This window comes from Symsagittifera roscoffensis, chromosome 5 (assembly GCF_963678635.1).
Source record: "Symsagittifera roscoffensis chromosome 5, txSymRosc1.1, whole genome shotgun sequence".
Taxonomy (NCBI): domain Eukaryota; kingdom Metazoa; phylum Xenacoelomorpha; order Acoela; family Convolutidae; genus Symsagittifera; species Symsagittifera roscoffensis.
Window position 1 is genome coordinate 28,554,755 of NC_087066.1, and position 20,957 is coordinate 28,575,711.

At 35.2% G+C, this 20,957-nt stretch overlaps 1 protein-coding gene across 1 annotated transcript in view; it reads left to right on the forward strand.

Annotated features, from left to right (window-relative positions):
• Positions 1-20,297, forward strand: part of LOC134846686 (acetylcholine receptor subunit alpha-like) — a 33,418-nt gene extending 13,121 nt beyond the window's left edge. Inside the window, exons 2-3 of the mRNA XM_063864072.1 lie at positions 19,307-19,507; positions 19,852-20,297. Coding sequence (XP_063720142.1) covers positions 19,307-19,507; positions 19,852-20,297 — 647 coding nt within the window. The remainder of the gene's footprint in view (positions 1-19,306; positions 19,508-19,851) is intronic.
• Positions 20,298-20,957: the final 660 nt, after the last annotated feature.

Sequence of the window (20,957 nt, forward strand, 5' to 3'; positions counted from 1 at the left end):
GAGAGGTGACCATTCAACTAGTTGCTGCGCTGAAATCTAGTATGGCAAAAACTTAGCCGACCAGGCATCAATAACATAACAATGCTGAGCCAAAAAGTAAACCTGGCACCGGATGTCATGCGAAACCTCCTCAATCTACTCGACAGTGAAGTTGAAAAGCAGAATCATGAATGGTATTTTTTGAGGACATCCTACAGTGAGCATTAACAAACGTCCACTCCACATAATCAAAGGAGCATTGTCAACCTGAAAGTAGCATAGAAGCATAGAAAGAAGGGCCTGTTCGTTGATGAAACTTTCCGGGGAATCGACTTTGGAAGATGATTGGGACATGGAACTGTCCGGGGAGTCGGACATCAAGAGGCCATGCCATGAAACATTGTCCGGGGAGTTAAAGTCAGAACAATCCTGGAACAGAAATTTTTCCGAGGAGTCAAGGAACTTGAGGATTAGTCCCGAGTGCAGATATGCCGACCATGACAATTCGAGCGATGATCTCAATCCGCAAGCCTGGGAACTTGTCAGTGATTACTTTCAATTCAGACGTGTCAGAAATAGCATTTCAATTCTTACTAGTGCAATGGAAAGAACGCGAATTGGACGGAGAATCTCACCAAAACCCAGATCGAGACAGATAAACTTCGAACTAAGAAGATACTATAGTCATTTTGCTGCGGAGGAGCTTGAATTGATAGCAGTGTCGAAGCGTCAAGCTAGGTTACTTCCGCATGCTACAGTCGTCCGTACTGATCTAGAACGTTTGCAACAGGAAGCGACACCTTTGAGGAAGATATGGTTTCTAGCGGACAACTGAATAATGTAAACCTTTTGGAATGCCAGATACCGAATATAGGATCACCTGAGGGCTCAAAAATTGATAGCATGACGAACAATTTAAAGAGATGAATAGAGATTAGAGCACCTGACCGACAAAGCGACTTTGAAGAGGATAGCTAAATCACCCTAATACAATTTTATGCGCAAAGAAAGGATTTGTTGTATCTAAAAAAACGGAATAGAGGCCAGCAAATATATTTCAATAGTGTTGCCACAGCGGTACCAAACTGAGTTATTGTTTCTTTCACACGACTAGATGGGTCATCAAAGCGTGGAAAATTTTTTACAAACGAATAAAGAAGCGGTTCATGTGGCCCGGCTTTAAAAAGGCTTGCGAAAAGTGGATCTCTGCGTGTTTGTCATGTCAACAGGCGAAGGACCCTAGGAAAATGAGATTTCCTTTGCGGTCGATAGAGTCCGCAGAGTTCAATGAAGTCGTTCAAAAAGATCATCAAAAAATCTGCATGACGGCCAAGGAATAAAATCAAGTACTGGCAATGATTGATCATTTCACTATGTACGCGGAAGCAGTACCATGCAAGACAGCATCAGCGGAGGAAATGTGTGATCATTTGATAAATTTCTGGATTGCTAGACACGGGCGTCCAATTACGTTCCAATTAGACAACGGCAAGCCAATCGTCGGTGACTTCACAAAGAAGATGGAAAAAGAACTGGTGAGAAAGCCTGGTCGAAAGCCAAAATAGCACCATGCTGAGAGTTTATTGCTCACAAAACACGAACAAGTAGGCCACGCCTTTACAGCAGGTGATGGGCGCATACAGCAGTACAGATCAGCCCACACATGATCCTAAAAGATCACGAAAAAAATCTCCCCGTTGACGTTACTTTATCCCGGTTACGAGGGAAGAAAGACGTTGAAAGACGTGGCGTTTTCAAAAGGCAACAGGAACTGAATGACCTGTACCGGCCATATACACAGCAGGCATAGATTAGTAAAGAGAGGAGATTTGATAGAAGGACCGCTGACCCTGAAACATACTCAGTGGGAGACTAAGTTTTGTCTCTCATGAGGCAGTTCACCCAAAGGAAACACAGAAGTTGCAAAAGAAATGGCGTGGGCCATTTCAAAGTATCGTTATTTTAGGTCAAACGTTCACCATTAAGTATTGGTTACTTGCAAAAGCAGAAAATTGCAGTTCGGATTTTTTGAAGTGCTACCATTCAAACTTGAAGTGTTTTGTTTTGAAACTTTTATACCGCAAAATACTTTGGCTCATAAATGATTTCAAATAATTTTCAGATAGCTAATTGATCCAAATATGCTTTCTGTGTCGATTGATTTTGATACTTGACACTGCTGTCTTTTTGGCTTGGCTGTCTTTTTTTCTCTCTCTTTCTCTCACACACTCTTCCTACCCAGTCGAAAAAAAAATCTATTAAAGCTAATTTGAAGCATTTTTGTGACAAAAACACCAAAAAAAGTCTGATTAACTTTGGGCGTCTATATTTACAATGAAATTGTCACTATCATTTGCCCACAGTAGTACTTACAAGTGTAACTATTTATGTGTCGAAATTTTTTTCAACGTAGAGTTTGACAGAAGTTCAAGAAATATTTTCTAAATCTAGCCGGCGTACTTTCCCCTAAGTTTGTTTATTTGCGTTTTTACAAGTTACTGAGGTTTTTACCGAAAATTTTATTAATAATATTTAGCTCCATTCAAGCTCCTGAAATTTCCGTTAAATAACTAGATGCTTGTTATTGCTGAATAAAGCTAAAATCATTTTGCGTTGAAGTTTTTTTGCGTACCCGTAGAAACTTCTTCAAAAGTTTTTTCGTTGCTATTTCTCAGCACCAAGCGCTCATGGATTCTAATTGATTATAATGGATTTCCTAGACAAAAATATCATTGTAATCCTTTACAGATGTAAAATTCAGACGAAATAGATTATATTGCCATTATAATCGATTACTTTTGAAACAAAAAAATCCATTACTCGTTCTAAGGTTTTTTTCAGATGGCACAAAACTGATTTTAATAGTTAGTGAAGAGAGCAGTTTCATTAACAAATATCATTTAGAAAGCCTGGTAAAATTACAGTGCGCGCAATATTTTCTCATAAAAGTTGAAAGGAAATCATTTATTTCCTCAGACAAACAAAAACAGACTTCTTTGATTGACGAATCTAAACTATCTAAAGAGTTCATTAAAAAGAAAAATTCATTTTTTAAAATGTAATTATCGACGCAGGTGTTTTTAAAATTTAATTCAACAACGTCATCTTTGATAAAAACTATTATCAATACTAAACTTCGCATCGACGTTCGAATTGCAAGAAGCAGCAAAAAAATGAATGAAGTTTGAGTTTTAAACCGTCAACTTCGGAAGACCAAATTAAAAAAGCAGGGCTGGTTAAATACGCTGAAAATTCCAAAAATATACAGTTTGTAATGTGTGGGTTTTTTTTGTTAATTTTTTGGACAACATTTGCAATTATAAACGGCTACCAATTCAATAACACCAATGGTGTAGATTATGAAATATACCTGCAGGAAAAACTTCGAAAAAGTATTCCACAAGCCTTCCCACCTACTGATATGAAAGACAAAGCTATTCGTGTGTTTTTGGATATCAAGCAAATCTCAGAGGTTAACGAAAAAGATGGCTATCTAACAATTCAGATGTGGATCTACTGTTACTATGATTCACCCTCCGCTCAATGAAATTCGAGTGAATTTGGGGGACAGATGATGATAATGGTACCTAGAGGTACCTTTTGGACACCCGATATAAGTGAGTCAGTTAACTTTTTGGATCTTGTTGAATATTTCCCCCTATGGTGCCATGCAACGAATCCTCCTTTATAAGAATTGACAAATTAATTCCTATGTGCTTAACTGTATTGTGTAACGAATTACCCCGTTATTTGAATAACAGTAGTATGCATATAGTACACTATGATTGGGGGGAGGGTTTGTCATCCATGGATGACCTATAGGTATAGATCCTAATTGTCACCATGTATTATATGACAACCAATGGTCACCATATAATAATTCTAACTGTCACCATGTAATAATTTACACATAACGGTCCCAATGTAATAATTCTAACTGTCACTACATATTAATTTTTAACTTATTTTCCCCATGAAAAAATTGATCTGCAATGGTCTCCATTTGCAACTGTCACCAAGTAATTAATGAATTTAACTGAATAACCATAATAAAAAAAATTTACAGATTTCACTGCATATTGACTTAATATGAGTTGCGCTATCTGCACTCTTTCAAACTTTCCTTGCTTGCTGACAGAAATTTTGGACAAAATTTGTTTGTACGCAATAATCTATAAATTGAGATGTATATGAAACAGAACCATATTTAAAAAAAATACCTAATGAGAAAGCATATGAACCAAGAAACTTTTCAAAACAGCATCATTAATGTATACAAAATCCAAAGCATCACCACTAAAATTTGTACTAAAAACCAAATGTGCAATATAAATACAAAAAACACCACATATGATAGATCTGCAATAGTAGTATGCATATAGTACATACTACTATTTACACATTTGGTTTCCAATAACTAAAGGTTTCCAGAATGGTTTCCAATAACTAAACTTTCAAATCTTCTCAATGTTTTTGGTTTTACCTCATCTGTTTGAACATCTCTGCTTTCTGTGTGTTTCTTCGAAACTGTAGCTCAACTTCTTGCGGTTTTGTTTGATATCCATGATGCAGCAGGGAGCGCAACTGTTTTATCAATTCGTTTCTGTCTCCCAACTGTAGGAGACTTTTTGCTGGCGTTTTAGTTTGATGACGTTTGTTCGTTAGATGATGTTGCAGAAAGCAATGAGTTGGGTAAACGTTTCTTGGTTGCAGTGAAATCTAAAAAATGGAGATCGGCTGCAAATTTTTGTAATGAAAACAAAAAAGCTAGCTTAAGCGTGTCAGTTAAACCACCGTTTCCTTTGACATCTTAATCAGGAGAAACTAAGTATTTGAAGCAAGTGAAAATGCAAGGAAGACCGAAACATTTTTGGGATGCAAAAAACTCGCTTAACTGTTCTTCTGAATCTACTTAAATCAATAAATTAAATTGGAACTTTTTCATTGTGAAATGAAAAAGGGCATTACTCAGATTCGAAAAGGCTTTCGAAAACTCAATTTTTGAAAAGTAGTTAAATCGGAAAATTTTTCAGTATTCATGAATTAAAAGTTGGTTAAATTGAAATTCATTAAATTAATCAGATAACATAACTCCGAACATAGCTTCTGCCTTTTTTGACGAATGTCGACTCGAGTCGTGTTTGAAAACGTTTGTATTTGAGTTTAGATTTCTGGCAAAATTACAATTAGACTGTGGGTTGCCCTGTTTTCAACAGTATCAGATATTTCACTATTTTGCGATCGGATTGGTAATTTTGAAACTCTTCGCTGGTTACGGGAAGTCTTCGTACACGTTTTAAATGCTTTTTTGAAAATTTTAGAGGTTACATACGTACCAGTTTGGTCATATGTTTTCAATATAGCACGCACTAACCTTTTATTGCTTTGCAAAAGAAACAAACAATTTATCTGCAGTTGCTGTGGTGTTTGTTTTCGTTTTAAAGCTTGATTTCAAAGACAAATAGTAAGATATGGTTTCAATTGATTGTATAGGTTTGCAACAGAAAGCGTTGTATCTATTAAACATCAGGACACATATAAATTAAAACGCAAAAGAATTCGATTGCAATTTGGTTCAAGTGGGTTGGTACTTTGAGCATGTGCTACTGATGAAAATTTTAATGGGCGTCAAAGGTCACAATGTTTAATTGAAGGTAGTATTTAAAACCAGCGATTTGTTTGAAAGCAAACTAGTTAATAAAAGGCAACATAAATAACTCACACGCCCTCCTTTGGTAAACTGATAAAAACTACAGAGAAGTTCCTGAAATTTTTAATTTCAGAAAACCAATCCCTATTTTAATCTCTTGTTGATTTTTTCCAATTCATTTCAACTTCTTTTCTCTTCGCGTTACGTTTTTTACTTTCTTCTGAAATTTCTTTAAAAATGCTTTGTTATAAATTTTCGAATCACAAGTTGTCGAATCACGAAAGAACAATTTTTATTTGATACCGTTCCTGGTAATGTTGTTGCAGCTGTTAACGAAGAAAGAATTTTTACAAATCTATCATGATACCAAAAAATTGTTTTAACTTTATTCAGTAAGTTTTTCTGAAAGATGATAAATTAAGACTAAGAACTCAATTTCACTTATTTAATTTATGTTACAAATTCTGGAAAGTATATGGATCCTGACAAACTTCTTGCTGTTCAGATTGATATTTCAAGTTTAACAAATTCAGTAAAAAAAAACTTTTTGTATAAACACAATTATGATGTTACTCCAGTGTATGAAAATCAAATACAATACTTTAGTAAAATTGAATTTTTTCACCGTTTAAGGGCAATGGAGCAGACTGACTCACCATCATTAGTTACTCCGAAAGCTGATTCTTCTTCTGCAGTGTCCCCTTGGCTTGGTGAACCAGGTTGCTCAACTCCAACGCGCACCACTAGAGCAACAGTGAGTAACCAAACGAAAAATTTGACCTCTTCTCTACGTGTAGAGCTAGAAAAAAAGTAAAGCTAACAACACTGGAAAAAAACGCAGGAGTATTTAGATCTTATTTAACTTCGAAACTCAGATTGAGATTGTTTGATTTTCTTTTTTGAGTTTTTTTTTGTAAAATTATTCAATTCTGAAAAAAAGGTTGAGTTTAAATAGTTTTAATTGGTTTCCTTGTATATAAAAAGCTTCACCTAAGAAATTTTTAGGAAAAGTAGAGCACAATGAACCACTTTGTAAGCTATTGTTGAACAGTTTGTTAATCAATATACAAGAAAAAACTTAAAAGTTTCAAATCTTGGAAAAATGTCTCATATTTTTTTTGTGACTTTGAAGAGCTATAGTCTTCAAACTTGTGATCAAACTTGTCATATGTCGCACGACTTTGTTCAGACCGTCCATTGAAGAAAAACAGACTTGACTTTTTGAAAAAGCCTCATCCAATGCCAATTTTCTAATTTTTTGTTACAAGGTCCGAATATAGTCTTCCGACCACTCGTATTGCTGCTCGCACCAAGCTACGCATTTTTTAGCCAAGGGTTCAGAACGGAAATGGTTTTTTTTGTGGAGATCGCAAGCCCAAAAATGTCGTTTTTAATAATTATTTTTTTTATTTGTAAAGAAAATAGGATGTTTCTAGTGCAAAAATAGTATTATGTTTAACATCTATAGTAAACACCCTTAATTATATTGTAGTCTTCACGTAGTTTCACGTCTTTGGCTTTAAGAAAACGATAAAAAAATGATAAGTTTTCTCATTAGTTTTGGAGGGAAACGCTAGAACCTTCACTCCGCCTTAAAACAACAAAGCCATCTTAGTTAAAATAAAGTAAATTTGATTATTTTTACTAGATTATAGATTCTAGTCACAGTTTATTAATATCCGGAATTTATAGAACAACCAATTTTATCCAGTAACCAATTTAGTGAATGTTGAAGCTTGGAAAAGTGTTTAAGCAAAGTAGCAAAGCTTAAGAAAGTTTTAACTAACTTGTTTAGAGATTACAATTAAAACCAATGCTCAGTTAATGTTTTAAGACATGATCAAATTGTATTTGTAATTTCGAAATACTCCCTACTTCGTGACGTACAATTTGAAATGTGAAACTCAAATCTAAATAAGTGATTTTGAAGTCATTTCCGTGACCACGTAACTCTGACCCAGTCATTTTCTTTGATTTTTAACATCTTTAGTAAAATTGCCTGAATACGATTCAATGATAAACTATGTCAACCAATAGTAGTTCAGCATGTACAACAAAGCGGGAAATTTGAATAAATTCGCATTTTGGCAGAATAATTAGGACAAACTCAAATTTGATCGGCCAAAACACAAACATTTCTTTGAAAAAAAAATATTTTGATTTTGATGAAATGAGTAATCATTCACTGCTAAAATCGTCTAGAAAGATATATTCTTCACACTCATGGTCAACTTGGAGCTGTTTGTGACTATTGTCATTTGAGCTTTCAATCGCCAAAAAACTTATCACCTCCTTTACTTATGAGAGCTGCTTCTGCTGACTTAGCTAATAAAAGTGCCGCTGCTCATGCTGCCGTTGGTGATGTGCATGCTGCTGATGGAGGCAAAATCAACGGCACACTTCTTCAAAAAACTGAGTCTCATTTTTGGTGTTCTTGAAACCTTTTTTGGTGTTGCAGAAGGGCATAAAAAAATTCAGTTCAGCGCTGATTTGGGTTTGGTAAAACCTAGAGCAATAATCGATTCTAGTAATTAGAGCCAGACGAGTGGATTGACTTGAAACTCCGACTTGAAACCGGCGATGAGCTTGAGATTATAGGATGACGAGTTTTTTGAAATGATCAAAAAAACTGCAGGCAATTTCAGAGGTTACATACGTACCAGTTTGGTCATATGTTTTCAATATAGCACGCACTAACCTTTTATTGCTTTGCAAAAGAAACAAACAATTTATCTGCAGTTGTTGTGGTGTTTGTTTTCGTTTTAATGTAGCTTGATTTCAAAGACAAATAGTAAGAAATGGTTTCAATTGATTGTATAGGTTTGCAACAGAAAGCGTTGTATCTATTTAAACATCAGGACACATATAAATTAAAACGCAAAAGAATTCGATTGCAATTTGGTTCAAGTGGTTTGGTACTTTGAGCATGTGCTACTGATGAAAATTTTAATGGGCGTCAAAGGTCACAATGTTTAATTGAAGGTAGTATTTAAAACCAGCGATTTGTTTGAAAGCAAATTAGTTATACAAGGAAACATAAATAACTCACATGCCCTGCTTTGGTAAACTGATAAAAACTACAGAGAAGTTCCTGAAATTTTTAATTTCAGAAAACCAATCCCTATTTTAATCTCTTGTTGTTTTTTTCTAATTCATTTCATTTTCTTTTCTCTTCGCGTTACGTTTTTTACTTTCTTCTGAAATTTCTTTTAAAATGCTTTGTTATAAATTTTCGAATCACAAGTTGTCGAATCACGAAAGAACAATTTTTATTTGATACCGTTCCTGGTAGTTTTTTTGCAGCTGTTAACGAAGAAATAAGTTTTACAAATCTATCATGATACCCAAAAATTGTTTTAACTTTATTCAGTAAGTTTTTCTGAAAGATGATAAATTAAGACTAAGAACTCAATTTCACTTATTTAATTTATGTTACAAATTCTGGAAAGTATATGGATCCTGACAAACTTCTTGCTGTTCAGATTGATGTATCAAGTTTAACAAATTCAGTAAAAAAAACTTTTTGTTTAAACACAATTATGATGTTACTCCTGTGTATGAAAATAAAACACAATACTTTAGTAAAATTGAATTTTTGCACCGTTTAAGGGCAATGGAGCAGACTGACTCACCATCATTAGTTACTCCGAAAGCTGATTCTTCTTCTGCAGTGTCCTCTTGGCTTGGTGAACCAGGTTGCTCAACTCCAACGCGCACCACTAGAGCAACAGTGAGTAACCAAACGAAAAATTTGACCTCTTCTTTACGTGTAGAGCTAGAGAAAAAGTAAAAGCTAACAACACTGGAAAAAACTTAGGAGTATTTAGATCTTATTTAACTTCGAAACTGAGATTGAGATTGTTTGATTTTCTTTTTTGAGTTTTTTTTGTAAAAATATTTAATTCTGAAAAAAAGATTGTGTTTAAATAGTTTTTAATTGGTTTCCTTGTATATAAAAAGCTTCACCTAAAAAATTTTTAGGAAAAGTAGAGCACAATGAACCACTTTGTAAGCTATTGTTGAACAGTTTGTTAATCAATATACGAAAAAAAAACTTAAAAGTTTCAAATCTTGGAAAAATGTCTCATATTTTTTGTGTGAACTTGAAGAGCTATAGTCTTCAAACTTGTGATCAAACTTGTCATATGTCGCACGACTTTGTTCAGACCGTCCATTGCATTGACGAAATACAGACTTGACTTTTTGAAAAAGCCTCATCCAATGCCATTTTTCTAATTTTTTGTTACAAGTTCCGAATATAGTCTTCCGACCACTCATATTGCTGCTCGCACCAAGCTACGCATTTTTTAGCCAGGTTTCAGAACAGAAATGGTTTTTTTTTGTGGAGATCGCAAGCCCAAAAATATCGTTTTTAATAATTATTTTTTTTATTTGTAAAGAAAATGGGATGTTTCTAGTGCAAAAATAGTATTATGTTTAACATCTATAGTAAATACCCTTAATTATATTATTCAGTCTTCACGTAGTTTCACGTAGTTTCACGTCTTTGGCTTTAAGAAAACGATAAAAAAGATAAGTTTTCTCATTAGTTTTGGAGGGAAACGCTAAAACCTTCACTCCGCCTTAAAACAACAAAGCCATCTTAGTTAAAATAAAGTAAATTTGATTGTTTTTACTAGATTATAGATTCTAGTCACAGTTTATTAATATCCGGAATTTTTAGAACAACCCATTTTATCCAGTAACCAATTTAGTGAATGTTGAAGCTTGGAAAAGTGTTTAAGCAAAGTAGCAAAGCTTAAGAAAGTTTTAACTAACTTGTTTAGAGATTACAATTAAAACCAACGCTCAGTTAATGTTTTAAGACATGATCAAATTGTATTTGTAATTTCGAAATACTCCCTACTTCGTGACGTACAATTTAAAATGTGAAACTCAAATCTAAATAAGTGATTTTTAAGTCATTTTCTTTGATTTTTGTCATCTTTAGTAAAATTGCCTGAATACGTTTCAATGATAAACTATGTCAACCAATAGTAGTTCAGCATGTACAACAAAGCGGGAAATTTGAATAAATTCGCATTTTGGTAGAATAATTAGGACATACTCAAATTTGATCGGTCAAAACACAAACATTTCATTGAAAAAAAAATTTGATTTTGATGAAATGAGTAATCATTCACTGCTAAAATGGTCTTGACATATTCTTCACACTCATGGTCAACTTGGAGCTGTTTGTGACTATTGTCATTTGAGCTTTCAATCGGCGAAAAATTTATCACCTCCTTTACTTATGAGAGCTGCTTCTGCTGACTTAGCTAATAAAAGTGCCGCTGCTCATGCTGCTATTGGTGATGTGCATGCTGCTGATGGAGGCAAAATCAACGGCACACTTCTTCAAAAAACGGAGTCACTTTTTTGGTGTTCTTGAAGCCTTTTTTGGTGTTGCAGAAGGGCATAGAAAAATTCAGTTCAGCGCTGATTTGGGTTTGGTAAAACCTAGAGCAATAATCGATTCTAGTAATATAGAGCCCGACGAGTGGATTGACTTGAAACTCCGACTTGAAACCGGCAATGAGCTTGAGATTATAAGATGACGAGTTTTTTGAAATGATCAAAAAAACTGCAGGCAATTTTTGAGATTTTGCATCTTATGGAAGCGGCTGGTTTTTTTTGCAACACTTCATTCAAGAATTTGTTAAGCTTGCAAAGTTTTCTCCAATCCATGGAGCATCTCATTATGACTTGCCTTTTCAAATTCGAGAATCCCAGATTTTGATAAATATTAAAAATCACGACGATCATAATTGCTTCGAACTTTGCTTTACGGCTGGTTTTAGTCTGAAGCATGGTATTGACCTGTTTCTGACTGATCAACAAAAAGCAAACCCAGCAGCTGCGCGAACACAACCTGATACATACACTGCTGAAAGTGCATAAAAAGCTCAAGATACCTTTGTTTTGCCCATGAGTTTCGCAACGATGTACGGGAAAATAAGTTCCAAAAGGGAGAATGGTTGCCTATGTATATATCAAAACGACCAAACAATGATGGCAGCAATGAAATTGAGATAACTGACTTGGACCCACTTTTCTTGTCTCTTGTATGAGGCTGTAAAGCATCATTATGACTTATAACCGATTTGCTAAAACTCATCTGTGAAATTCAAGGATATAAGCATCGCCCTTTAACGCACTAAGGTGAAAACTGTTTTCACAATATTTGGAGTGATGAAGTCCATGAGCAACGCATCAAGTCCTGTAAGGATCATGAATCGCCCCATGCGTCATGCCATCAGTAGAAAACGCAACCAACCGATACGACTTCAAAAAGCTTCAAACTCTGTGGTTTGTACTACTTAAATTTTACTTCGACTTTGAATCTTTTCTAAAACCTGTATTCTTGCCCTGATAATCGTTCGCGGTCATCAACTCTAGTTGCACAACAACACGAAGCTTGTCAGTATCCATTAGCTGTAATTAAATACGGAAACTACTCACAGCCCTACTTACTTGACTATGACAGCTCTGGTCAACGCAAAAAAAAAAACAGTTTCTCAATCAGTTGCATCATTTAGCGAGAAAAATCTATGATCAAAAACAACTTCCTCATTTCCTAGGAAAAAAAGAAACGCTGATCGAAGGAAACACATCAATATGTTGGATTTGCTGTAGACATTTTACCAATGAGCACGAAAAATGTCTTGAACATTCTATTTTTTCAAGAAATTTTCTGGGATGAGCACATGAAAATGCAATCTAGAAAGACGAGCTGTGAGTTTTATCCAGTCGTTGGACATAAAATCCAGAATTATGAGCTTCACAATAGATGTTCCGCATTGAATGAATGCGAGCCAACCAGTTTAATGAGTGTTATACACAGCACCGACGAAAAATATATATCGTTAAGCATTGGAGTCCTAATTAAAACTATATGAAAGAAGAACGGAGCTGATCAATAAGCTTTCGAGTACCTCGGCTTCATTGAATCAAGCAATTTTTTGAAATCTTTTTTTTTCAAAATGGTTGATAATCTACCAGTGTACGAAAATGTAGATTTTGAACGAGTATTTTGCATACGAGACGGACGAGCAGCGATGTCTGTTACGACGGAAAACTTTCTACCCCTATTCAGAAATGGCTAATAAAGAAAAATTTGCAGAAAAAGAACTATATTCCTTGCAGCATTGAACCGATGTTTTGAATGGAGGAAAAGATGCAGTTTCAGAAGCGGATCTGGATCATGCAAGGCAAGTTTTTATAAAGTTCAGATGTCACAACTTCGAGGAATATCACAAATTGTATCTCAAGTGTGATACACTCCTTCTTGCTGGCGTCTTTGAAAAGTTTCGACAAATTAGTCACAAAACTGTTGACCTGGACCGTGCGCATCATTTTAGTGCTTCGAATTTAGCTAGAGACGACTTCAAACGTACCTGGAAAGACTCGAATGGTCCGATTATATCAGATTGCAGGCATCTCGAATTGGTCCAAACAAAAGAAGGCCCCAACTTCAACCCAGATCAACCTAGCACCTACGAGTTGATGATCAACGCGAATAACCTCAATGGCGGCGTTGTGCATACGGAAAAATTACCGGTGCGTAACTTTGATTTAATAGAGCATCTAGAAGACGAGGTAGTTTTGAACCAAATCCTTAAAACGACTGAAAACTCTCTGAATGGATTTTTATTTCAAGTTGATCTCCATTACTTATCAAGATTAATCTGTAGCTCCTGCCAAAGAAACAGTACCCCATGATTGGTTGAGACCCTACCAAACAAATTTACACGGGTAGATGAGAAATCAAGAAATCGCAAGACGTTCTATTGGTAAGACCAAGAAGTCACTGCAGACGTTGCATGACAAGTCAAACTATACATTTCGTTAAAAGCTTCTGCAATTGTATTTTGGGTTGGGATTGAAATATCAAAAAGTGCACTGTGTCCTGAAGTTTGAACAAGAAGCATGGTTGGAACCATATATCACTCTGAACACGACTAAACGCCAACAAGCTAGAAACAAATTTGAGGAGGATTTGTACAATTTTCTAAAGCACTGTGCTGATGGGAGAACTTGCGAGTCAAAGCCCAAACAGATGCTCGTTCGGATATTTGAAGATTATTAAGCCACCTTGCGAGAAATTATCGGATTCGAGTTCAAATCCAACAAAAATTTTAAGGAAAATTTGACAGTGTTCACTTCGAGTTCAACAAAAAATGTTAGAATGGGCCAACAATGTTGGAAGCTAGTGTTCCTGATTTAAAAAAGTTTCACATATATAAGTTTCATTACGACATAATGAAATTAATTTTTGAATTTCAACTTCGCTATTTCTATGAAATTTGATTTGGAATTTTGTTCTAGTTTTTTTTTCAATGGGCGATTATGGATTTTAGCTTTTTTTGTGGTTGAATGTCGGATTTTCATTTTTTTAAGAAAACAATTTTTTGTCGCCGAAAAATTTTTATGGCAAAAAATATGTTTTAGTTGAAAATTTTTTTTTTGCGTGCAGAAATTTTTTTGGGAGGGGGGAAGTCTCTCGTTTTTTTTGGTCATTGAAATTCAACTTAAATTCGAAATAAAATTATTTGGTTGGGGATTTTTTTTTTGAAAAAGAAGTTAGTTTGTTTTTATGGTCGGAAAAGTTTAATTTGTTTTGAAAAAAGTTTTTGTTGAGCGGGTAAGTTTAAATTTTTTGAAAACAAAAGTTTTGGTCGGCGAAAATGTTTTTGTGATGACCAGTTTTTGATTTTTTAATGATGAGTGATTTTGAGGTCACAATTGACCTTTAGGTGACCTTTTGTTGCACCTGGACTTCAAGTTGAAATGATGCAGCAGCCACACAAAAAAAACACAAAAAAAACACACAAAAAAAATAGAGAATCCTTTTTTCACCACTCATTACTGTTCGTCGTTAACTGGGTTAGTAATCATTTAATTATCTATTTAGACAAAGGTGTATGAAAAGCTGCACAGAAGTTGTTGACTCATGAGTGATATTAAGACACCATGACCTCTGGCGTCTTTGAAAAGTTTCGACAAATTAGTCACAAAACTGTTGACCTGGACCGTGCGCATCATTTTAGTGCTTCGAATTTAGCTAGAGACGACTTCAAACGTACCTGGAAAGACTCGAATGGTCCGATTATATCAGATTGCAGGCATCTCGAATTGGTCCAAACAAAAGAAGGCCCCAACTTCAACCCAGATCAACCTAGCACCTACGAGTTGATGATCAACGCGAATAACCTCAATGGCGGCGTTGTGCATACGGAAAAATTACCGGTGCGTAACTTTGATTTAATAGAGCATCTAGAAGACGAGGTAGTTTTGAACCAAATCCTTAAAACGACTGAAAACTCTCTGAATGGATTTTTATTTCAAGTTGATCTCCATTACTTATCAAGATTAATCTGTAGCTCCTGCCAAAGAAACAGTACCCCATGATTGGTTGAGACCCTACCAAACAAATTTACACGGGTAGATGAGAAATCAAGAAATCGCAAGACGTTCTATTGGTAAGACCAAGAAGTCACTGCAGACGTTGCATGACAAGTCAAACTATACATTTCGTTAAAAGCTTCTGCAATTGTATTTTGGGTTGGGATTGAAATATCAAAAAGTGCACTGTGTCCTGAAGTTTGAACAAGAAGCATGGTTGGAACCATATATCACTCTGAACACGACTAAACGCCAACAAGCTAGAAACAAATTTGAGGAGGATTTGTACAATTTTCTAAAGCACTGTGCTGATGGGAGAACTTGCGAGTCAAAGCCCAAACAGATGCTCGTTCGGATATTTGAAGATTATTAAGCCACCTTGCGAGAAATTATCGGATTCGAGTTCAAATCCAACAAAAATTTTAAGGAAAATTTGACAGTGTTCACTTCGAGTTCAACAAAAAATGTTAGAATGGGCCAACAATGTTGGAAGCTAGTGTTCCTGATTTAAAAAAGTTTCACATATATAAGTTTCATTACGACATAATGAAATTAATTTTTGAATTTCAACTTCGCTATTTCTATGAAATTTGATTTGGAATTTTGTTCTAGTTTTTTTTTCAATGGGCGATTATGGATTTTAGCTTTTTTTGTGGTTGAATGTCGGATTTTCATTTTTTTAAGAAAACAATTTTTTGTCGCCGAAAAATTTTTATGGCAAAAAATATGTTTTAGTTGAAAATTTTTTTTTTGCGTGCAGAAATTTTTTTGGGAGGGGGGAAGTCTCTCGTTTTTTTTGGTCATTGAAATTCAACTTAAATTCGAAATAAAATTATTTGGTTGGGGATTTTTTTTTTGAAAAAGAAGTTAGTTTGTTTTTATGGTCGGAAAAGTTTAATTTGTTTTGAAAAAAGTTTTTGTTGAGCGGGTAAGTTTAAATTTTTTGAAAACAAAAGTTTTGGTCGGCGAAAATGTTTTTGTGATGACCAGTTTTTGATTTTTTAATGATGAGTGATTTTGAGGTCACAATTGACCTTTAGGTGACCTTTTGTTGCACCTGGACTTCAAGTTGAAATGATGCAGCAGCCACACAAAAAAAACACAAAAAAAACACACAAAAAAAATAGAGAATCCTTTTTTCACCACTCATTACTGTTCGTCGTTAACTGGGTTAGTAATCATTTAATTATCTATTTAGACAAAGGTGTATGAAAAGCTGCACAGAAGTTGTTGACTCATGAGTGATATTAAGACACCATGACCTCTGGCTCGTTTCTCAAAATTGAAAATAGTCGAATCGCATCCGATTCACATCACACAATCTGCAAACGGTGACTTCGACGAAAACATTGTTATCAGCTTTTAACGGCAAACGCTACATCCTCGATAATGGCCAGCAGACACTTCCCTACGGTCGCAAAATCATCGTGGGTGAAACTAAGATTGGCAATGATGATAGTGATGACAACGCCGCCACGGTAAATTCGGGGCGAACTGATGTTGACGGTTTGGAAAAATGGATGCCTTTTTTTGAAGATCGTCAGCAGCCACTGTCTTGGGCTTGTGACGATTTCCTAGATGGGGTTTCTGAAGATTTCAATAACACTCAAAACGTTGATTGGGACCATCCGGAAAATTATGATGTCTACTATGAGTATAGTTTTGCTGATGAAAATAAACAAAGATATCGTTCGCTTCAACAACTGATGGACCAGGTCTTCAACAGTTGGCAAACTCTAGACCCCGGTCTAATGGGTACAGTGATATAGATAGCGGGGACATCGCCGATCTGGAGGCCAATACTTCCGAAAAGGACGAGTAGTCTTTCTTCAACAATTCGTTTTTCGATATTGAAGCAGTTGAGAAAAAAACCACGGTCAAAAAACGAAGAATAGATTAAGAAACAAAAATCCTACATTAACTTTTGTATAGTAAAAAAAAATTCAGTGATTTGATAGGAGAATTGTGTGTACATAAAATTTGACCTACTGCTATTCCGTGTTTAGTGTGTATTTAAGTGCGAGATTTTGTTCCAGTTTTGGAACCCAGTTAATCGGGGATGCATTAAAGGAAAATGTTTCTATCATACTTTTGTAAGTATATGTACGTATTGAATTTGAATCAAAGTTTTATGAAGAATTGAGCAAACAAGAAATAGCCCAGTGAAACATACCAGTTGTTATTGGAACGAAAATTTAGCAATTCGTTTTCAGCAGCAAACAGGTAAGCACAACGTTCAATGGAAATACTCAAGAATAAATCGAAACTTTTCAGGAGGACACTTAGTTACAAAATTATACATGGGAACAATTAAGATTTTTACATGGGGACCATTGGTTGTCAGATAATACATGGTGAAAACTATGATCTATACCTAATGGTCATCCATGGATGACAACTTCCCCCATCAAAGTGTACTAAATGCATACCACTAATAACTGCAAGCCATATTTGTATTCTTAATGAGTTTCTGAAAACCTTGTTTTTTTAGACATGTGCGGAAACAATTTTACAATTTTTAGCTTTTTTCTTTTTTGTTATATCAATTGAAGCCAGCATGAGCACACATCCAGCATCACAGGAGCGTTTTTCGTTTCAATTATCTGATGATATTTTATTCTTGTTTTAAGTTTTGATTTTTTTGCCAGATCGTTTCTGCTGCTTCAATTTCTCCTTCGATATATTGATCTCGGTACTGTCCAGTAAAATCATGAAGGCAGCAAAAAAATTACATATGCGATTTTTTCAAATTGCGCATTTAACATGACTACCATAAAATATTAACAGGAATGTATAGCTCCCTCAATGGTTATAACTCTTTCATCGAGTCAGAAGTTTGTTTCGTAAGTTTTTTATAACTCCAAGCTCCATAGGAAGGCCAAGGAGAGGATGTTGCAAGATTTGAACAGCTTTTATCAAATTTTGCTAGTAAAACAAAGCAAACTGGAATAAGACTGCTCGTATCAGACAAAACAGTGAGTTCTGCTACTGCCATTTAAAGGGCCTCGAACATTTTTAGTAGAATATATATTGGCAAAACTTTGAATTTTAAGCTAATAATATCAAAAACTAAGTTTTGCAGTTTGAGTCGTGTATGCAATTGATAAAAACCGATTAGCTGCTTCAATTTCATTTGGAACGATTTGTAGTGGAATGTAATTCACCACGAGGAAAGTTCATAATGAGAATTTTACTTTGATTTATTGCAGGTTTCTATAATGTTCGCACACCCGACTGTGCCCATGCAGATCAAAAAATTATTCCCCGTGAAAACAGCGTTTTGTACAATTGATCTGAATAAAAAACATCCCGAACACATATATTCCTCGCTTTCTACGAAAGTCGAAACAACAAGCGTTTCCAACCTGCCAACGCCGGTTGTTTATTTTTTTTCTACATGTTTCAATCTCCAAAAAAATAAACTGCCGATCCATATTGGAACCAGTTCAAAACAAGCATTTTATAAATCCAAGTACTTTCTTGATAACTATCACTGTAAAATACTTAGAACTAACCAATCATGAACAATGACTAAAACTATAATTTGTAAGGCTGAAACTATTTATTGTTTCAACCAGAGAAGAATAAATTTAGCTTAGAAAGCAGTTGCTCTTCCTCTCCTCTAACCCCGCAAGAATACCAGTCTATACTAGATCTATTGAGACTAGGAAATGTATGCGTAAGATTAGGATCGGCATAAGAAGTTGCTCGAATCTATCCGGCCGAAAATAAGATGACGAACAGACTGTGTACCCTATTCGAAATTAACTTCCTTTAAGTTCTGATAAAATTACTAACAGATTGTCTAAAAACATTTTGGAAGCACTATTTCTTTGGTACGCGCTACTTTATTTAAATATGCTTCGTAAAATAGTTTTTATAGGAGAAGTTATTTCAGCATCCAAGTAAAAGGCAACTTAAATTATTGTAATTTTTTTCTTTGACTACTCGGAAGGTTTTGAGCAGCCCATGCACAAAATGGCGCATAAACTTCGCCCAATTGTTAATTTGAAAGGTAATAGCCAAAAAAGTAAATCACAAGCCGGACGTTTTGTGGGAAGTGACAACTCGAAGGAAGGAAAGATGAGAAGTATAACTCAATAAATACGCTCAGTATACAGCATTAATGTGTTTCATTCTCTTTTCTGCAATCTGGGTAAACTTCATATAATTTTTTATCTAAATTTTATCGGTTTTTTATATGTATTTTGTTTGAATTTTACTGTATTCATCTTTTCAACAAGCTAATTAATTAAAAATGCAAATTTTCAGCTATTCTGGATGCCGTAAAGGTAGAATACGATTCTTTTGATCGTCAGATTGATTGGTGGCCGGGACAAATTGTGTTTTGGGCCAGTCTGCTGACCATGAAAGTGTCTTGTTCATTTGAGATTTCCAATTTCCCGTTTGACAAACACCACTGTGACATAAACGTAGGAGCTTGGATCATGGATCAAAGAATCTACAGAATTGGTAGGTATAATTTTTTCTGCACAGATAAGAGATAAACCATCGTGTCAGTTCAAGAATATTCAAAAATATGGTAATATGGACTTGATAATGGTAATTCAGTCAGAGGAGCATTGTGCGGGGAGAAGGGGGCGCTCCCTGTCGCGTGATTTCAAAATCCTGTTTTGATAAACATTCATCTGCAAATTAGTGTTTGGCGATGTTCAAAAACTTTTTTATAAATTTTTTCGACCTGAAAAACTTGAAATTAACTGTTCTGTTTTTGAAAAATGACCCCCCTTATGGAAAAACCCAAATCTGCACAGGATCTTAAAAAATTTTTAAAAATGAGACCATGATTTTTACAGTTCCCTATCTTCAAGGGCATGATGTCCTCGGTCTTAGATTTTTCCACGACAACGATGAGTGGGATTTGAAGAAACCCGTGAGGATATCGCAAAAACTGCGTTATTGGGAGCCTGAAGACAATCAAGATGATGAATCACTGGACACTATTGTGATTCATCTGGAGCTGCAACGTCGGCACCTGTTCCATGTGATTATCTTTGTTGTCCCCAACGCACTGCTCTACATGTTGTCCGGTCTCGTGTTTGTGATTCCAGTTGAATCTGGCGAGAAAATCTCGTTCGCGATCACAATTCTTCTTGCTCAGTTCGTGTCACTGGGAATGATCTCGGATATGCTACCTTCCAGCTCGCTCAGTTTCTCCAAAATTGGATACTTCTGCGAAGCGGCCATTTGTCACATGGCACTTGACTCTTTCTTCGCCATTATAGGTATGATGGTTTTGTAACATGGCTGTTTCCAAATAAATAGTCGTTACTGGTATCGATTCTTGGACATATAGATGTCAGTTTTTGAATCAAGTCTTGATAAGTTTTGAGCATTCTTCCATTCAGTATCGATACCGCGACATATGTTACTCACGTACTCAAGATTTCTATATAGTATGAAGGAAAAATTACTTAAAAACTATTTCTAATAATATTATTAATCACACACAGGATTTCATGAAACCTAAAATTTATTCTACATTGTTATATTCTTTTAGTAGTCAAAGTTTACTTCGCTTCCGGTTCGCATCGGATGGGAATCACAACTCGACGCCTTCTTTCGAGCAGCTGGATGAAGCTACTCGGTTTACTGCCTTTGTCTGAGAAGACACCACTTCCTGGAACGAACATTAACCAGAACAATAACAATCAACAAGATGAAGAGCAAAAAAATGAGTCAAAAGAATTGAAGCTGGAAAGTCGCGAGAACGCGCAAATTCCGTGGTCTTACTTTGCGGAATTTTTAGACCGATTCTTTCTTTACCTGCACGTAATCTTGACGGTATTTGTGGTTGTATTTACTTCATGCTAAACTGTTCCGACCAACCCCTTGCGTGGAAAAACAACACTGGGTTTTTCTTTCAAAATTAGTTACCTAAAAACAATTTCAATTTAGGTAC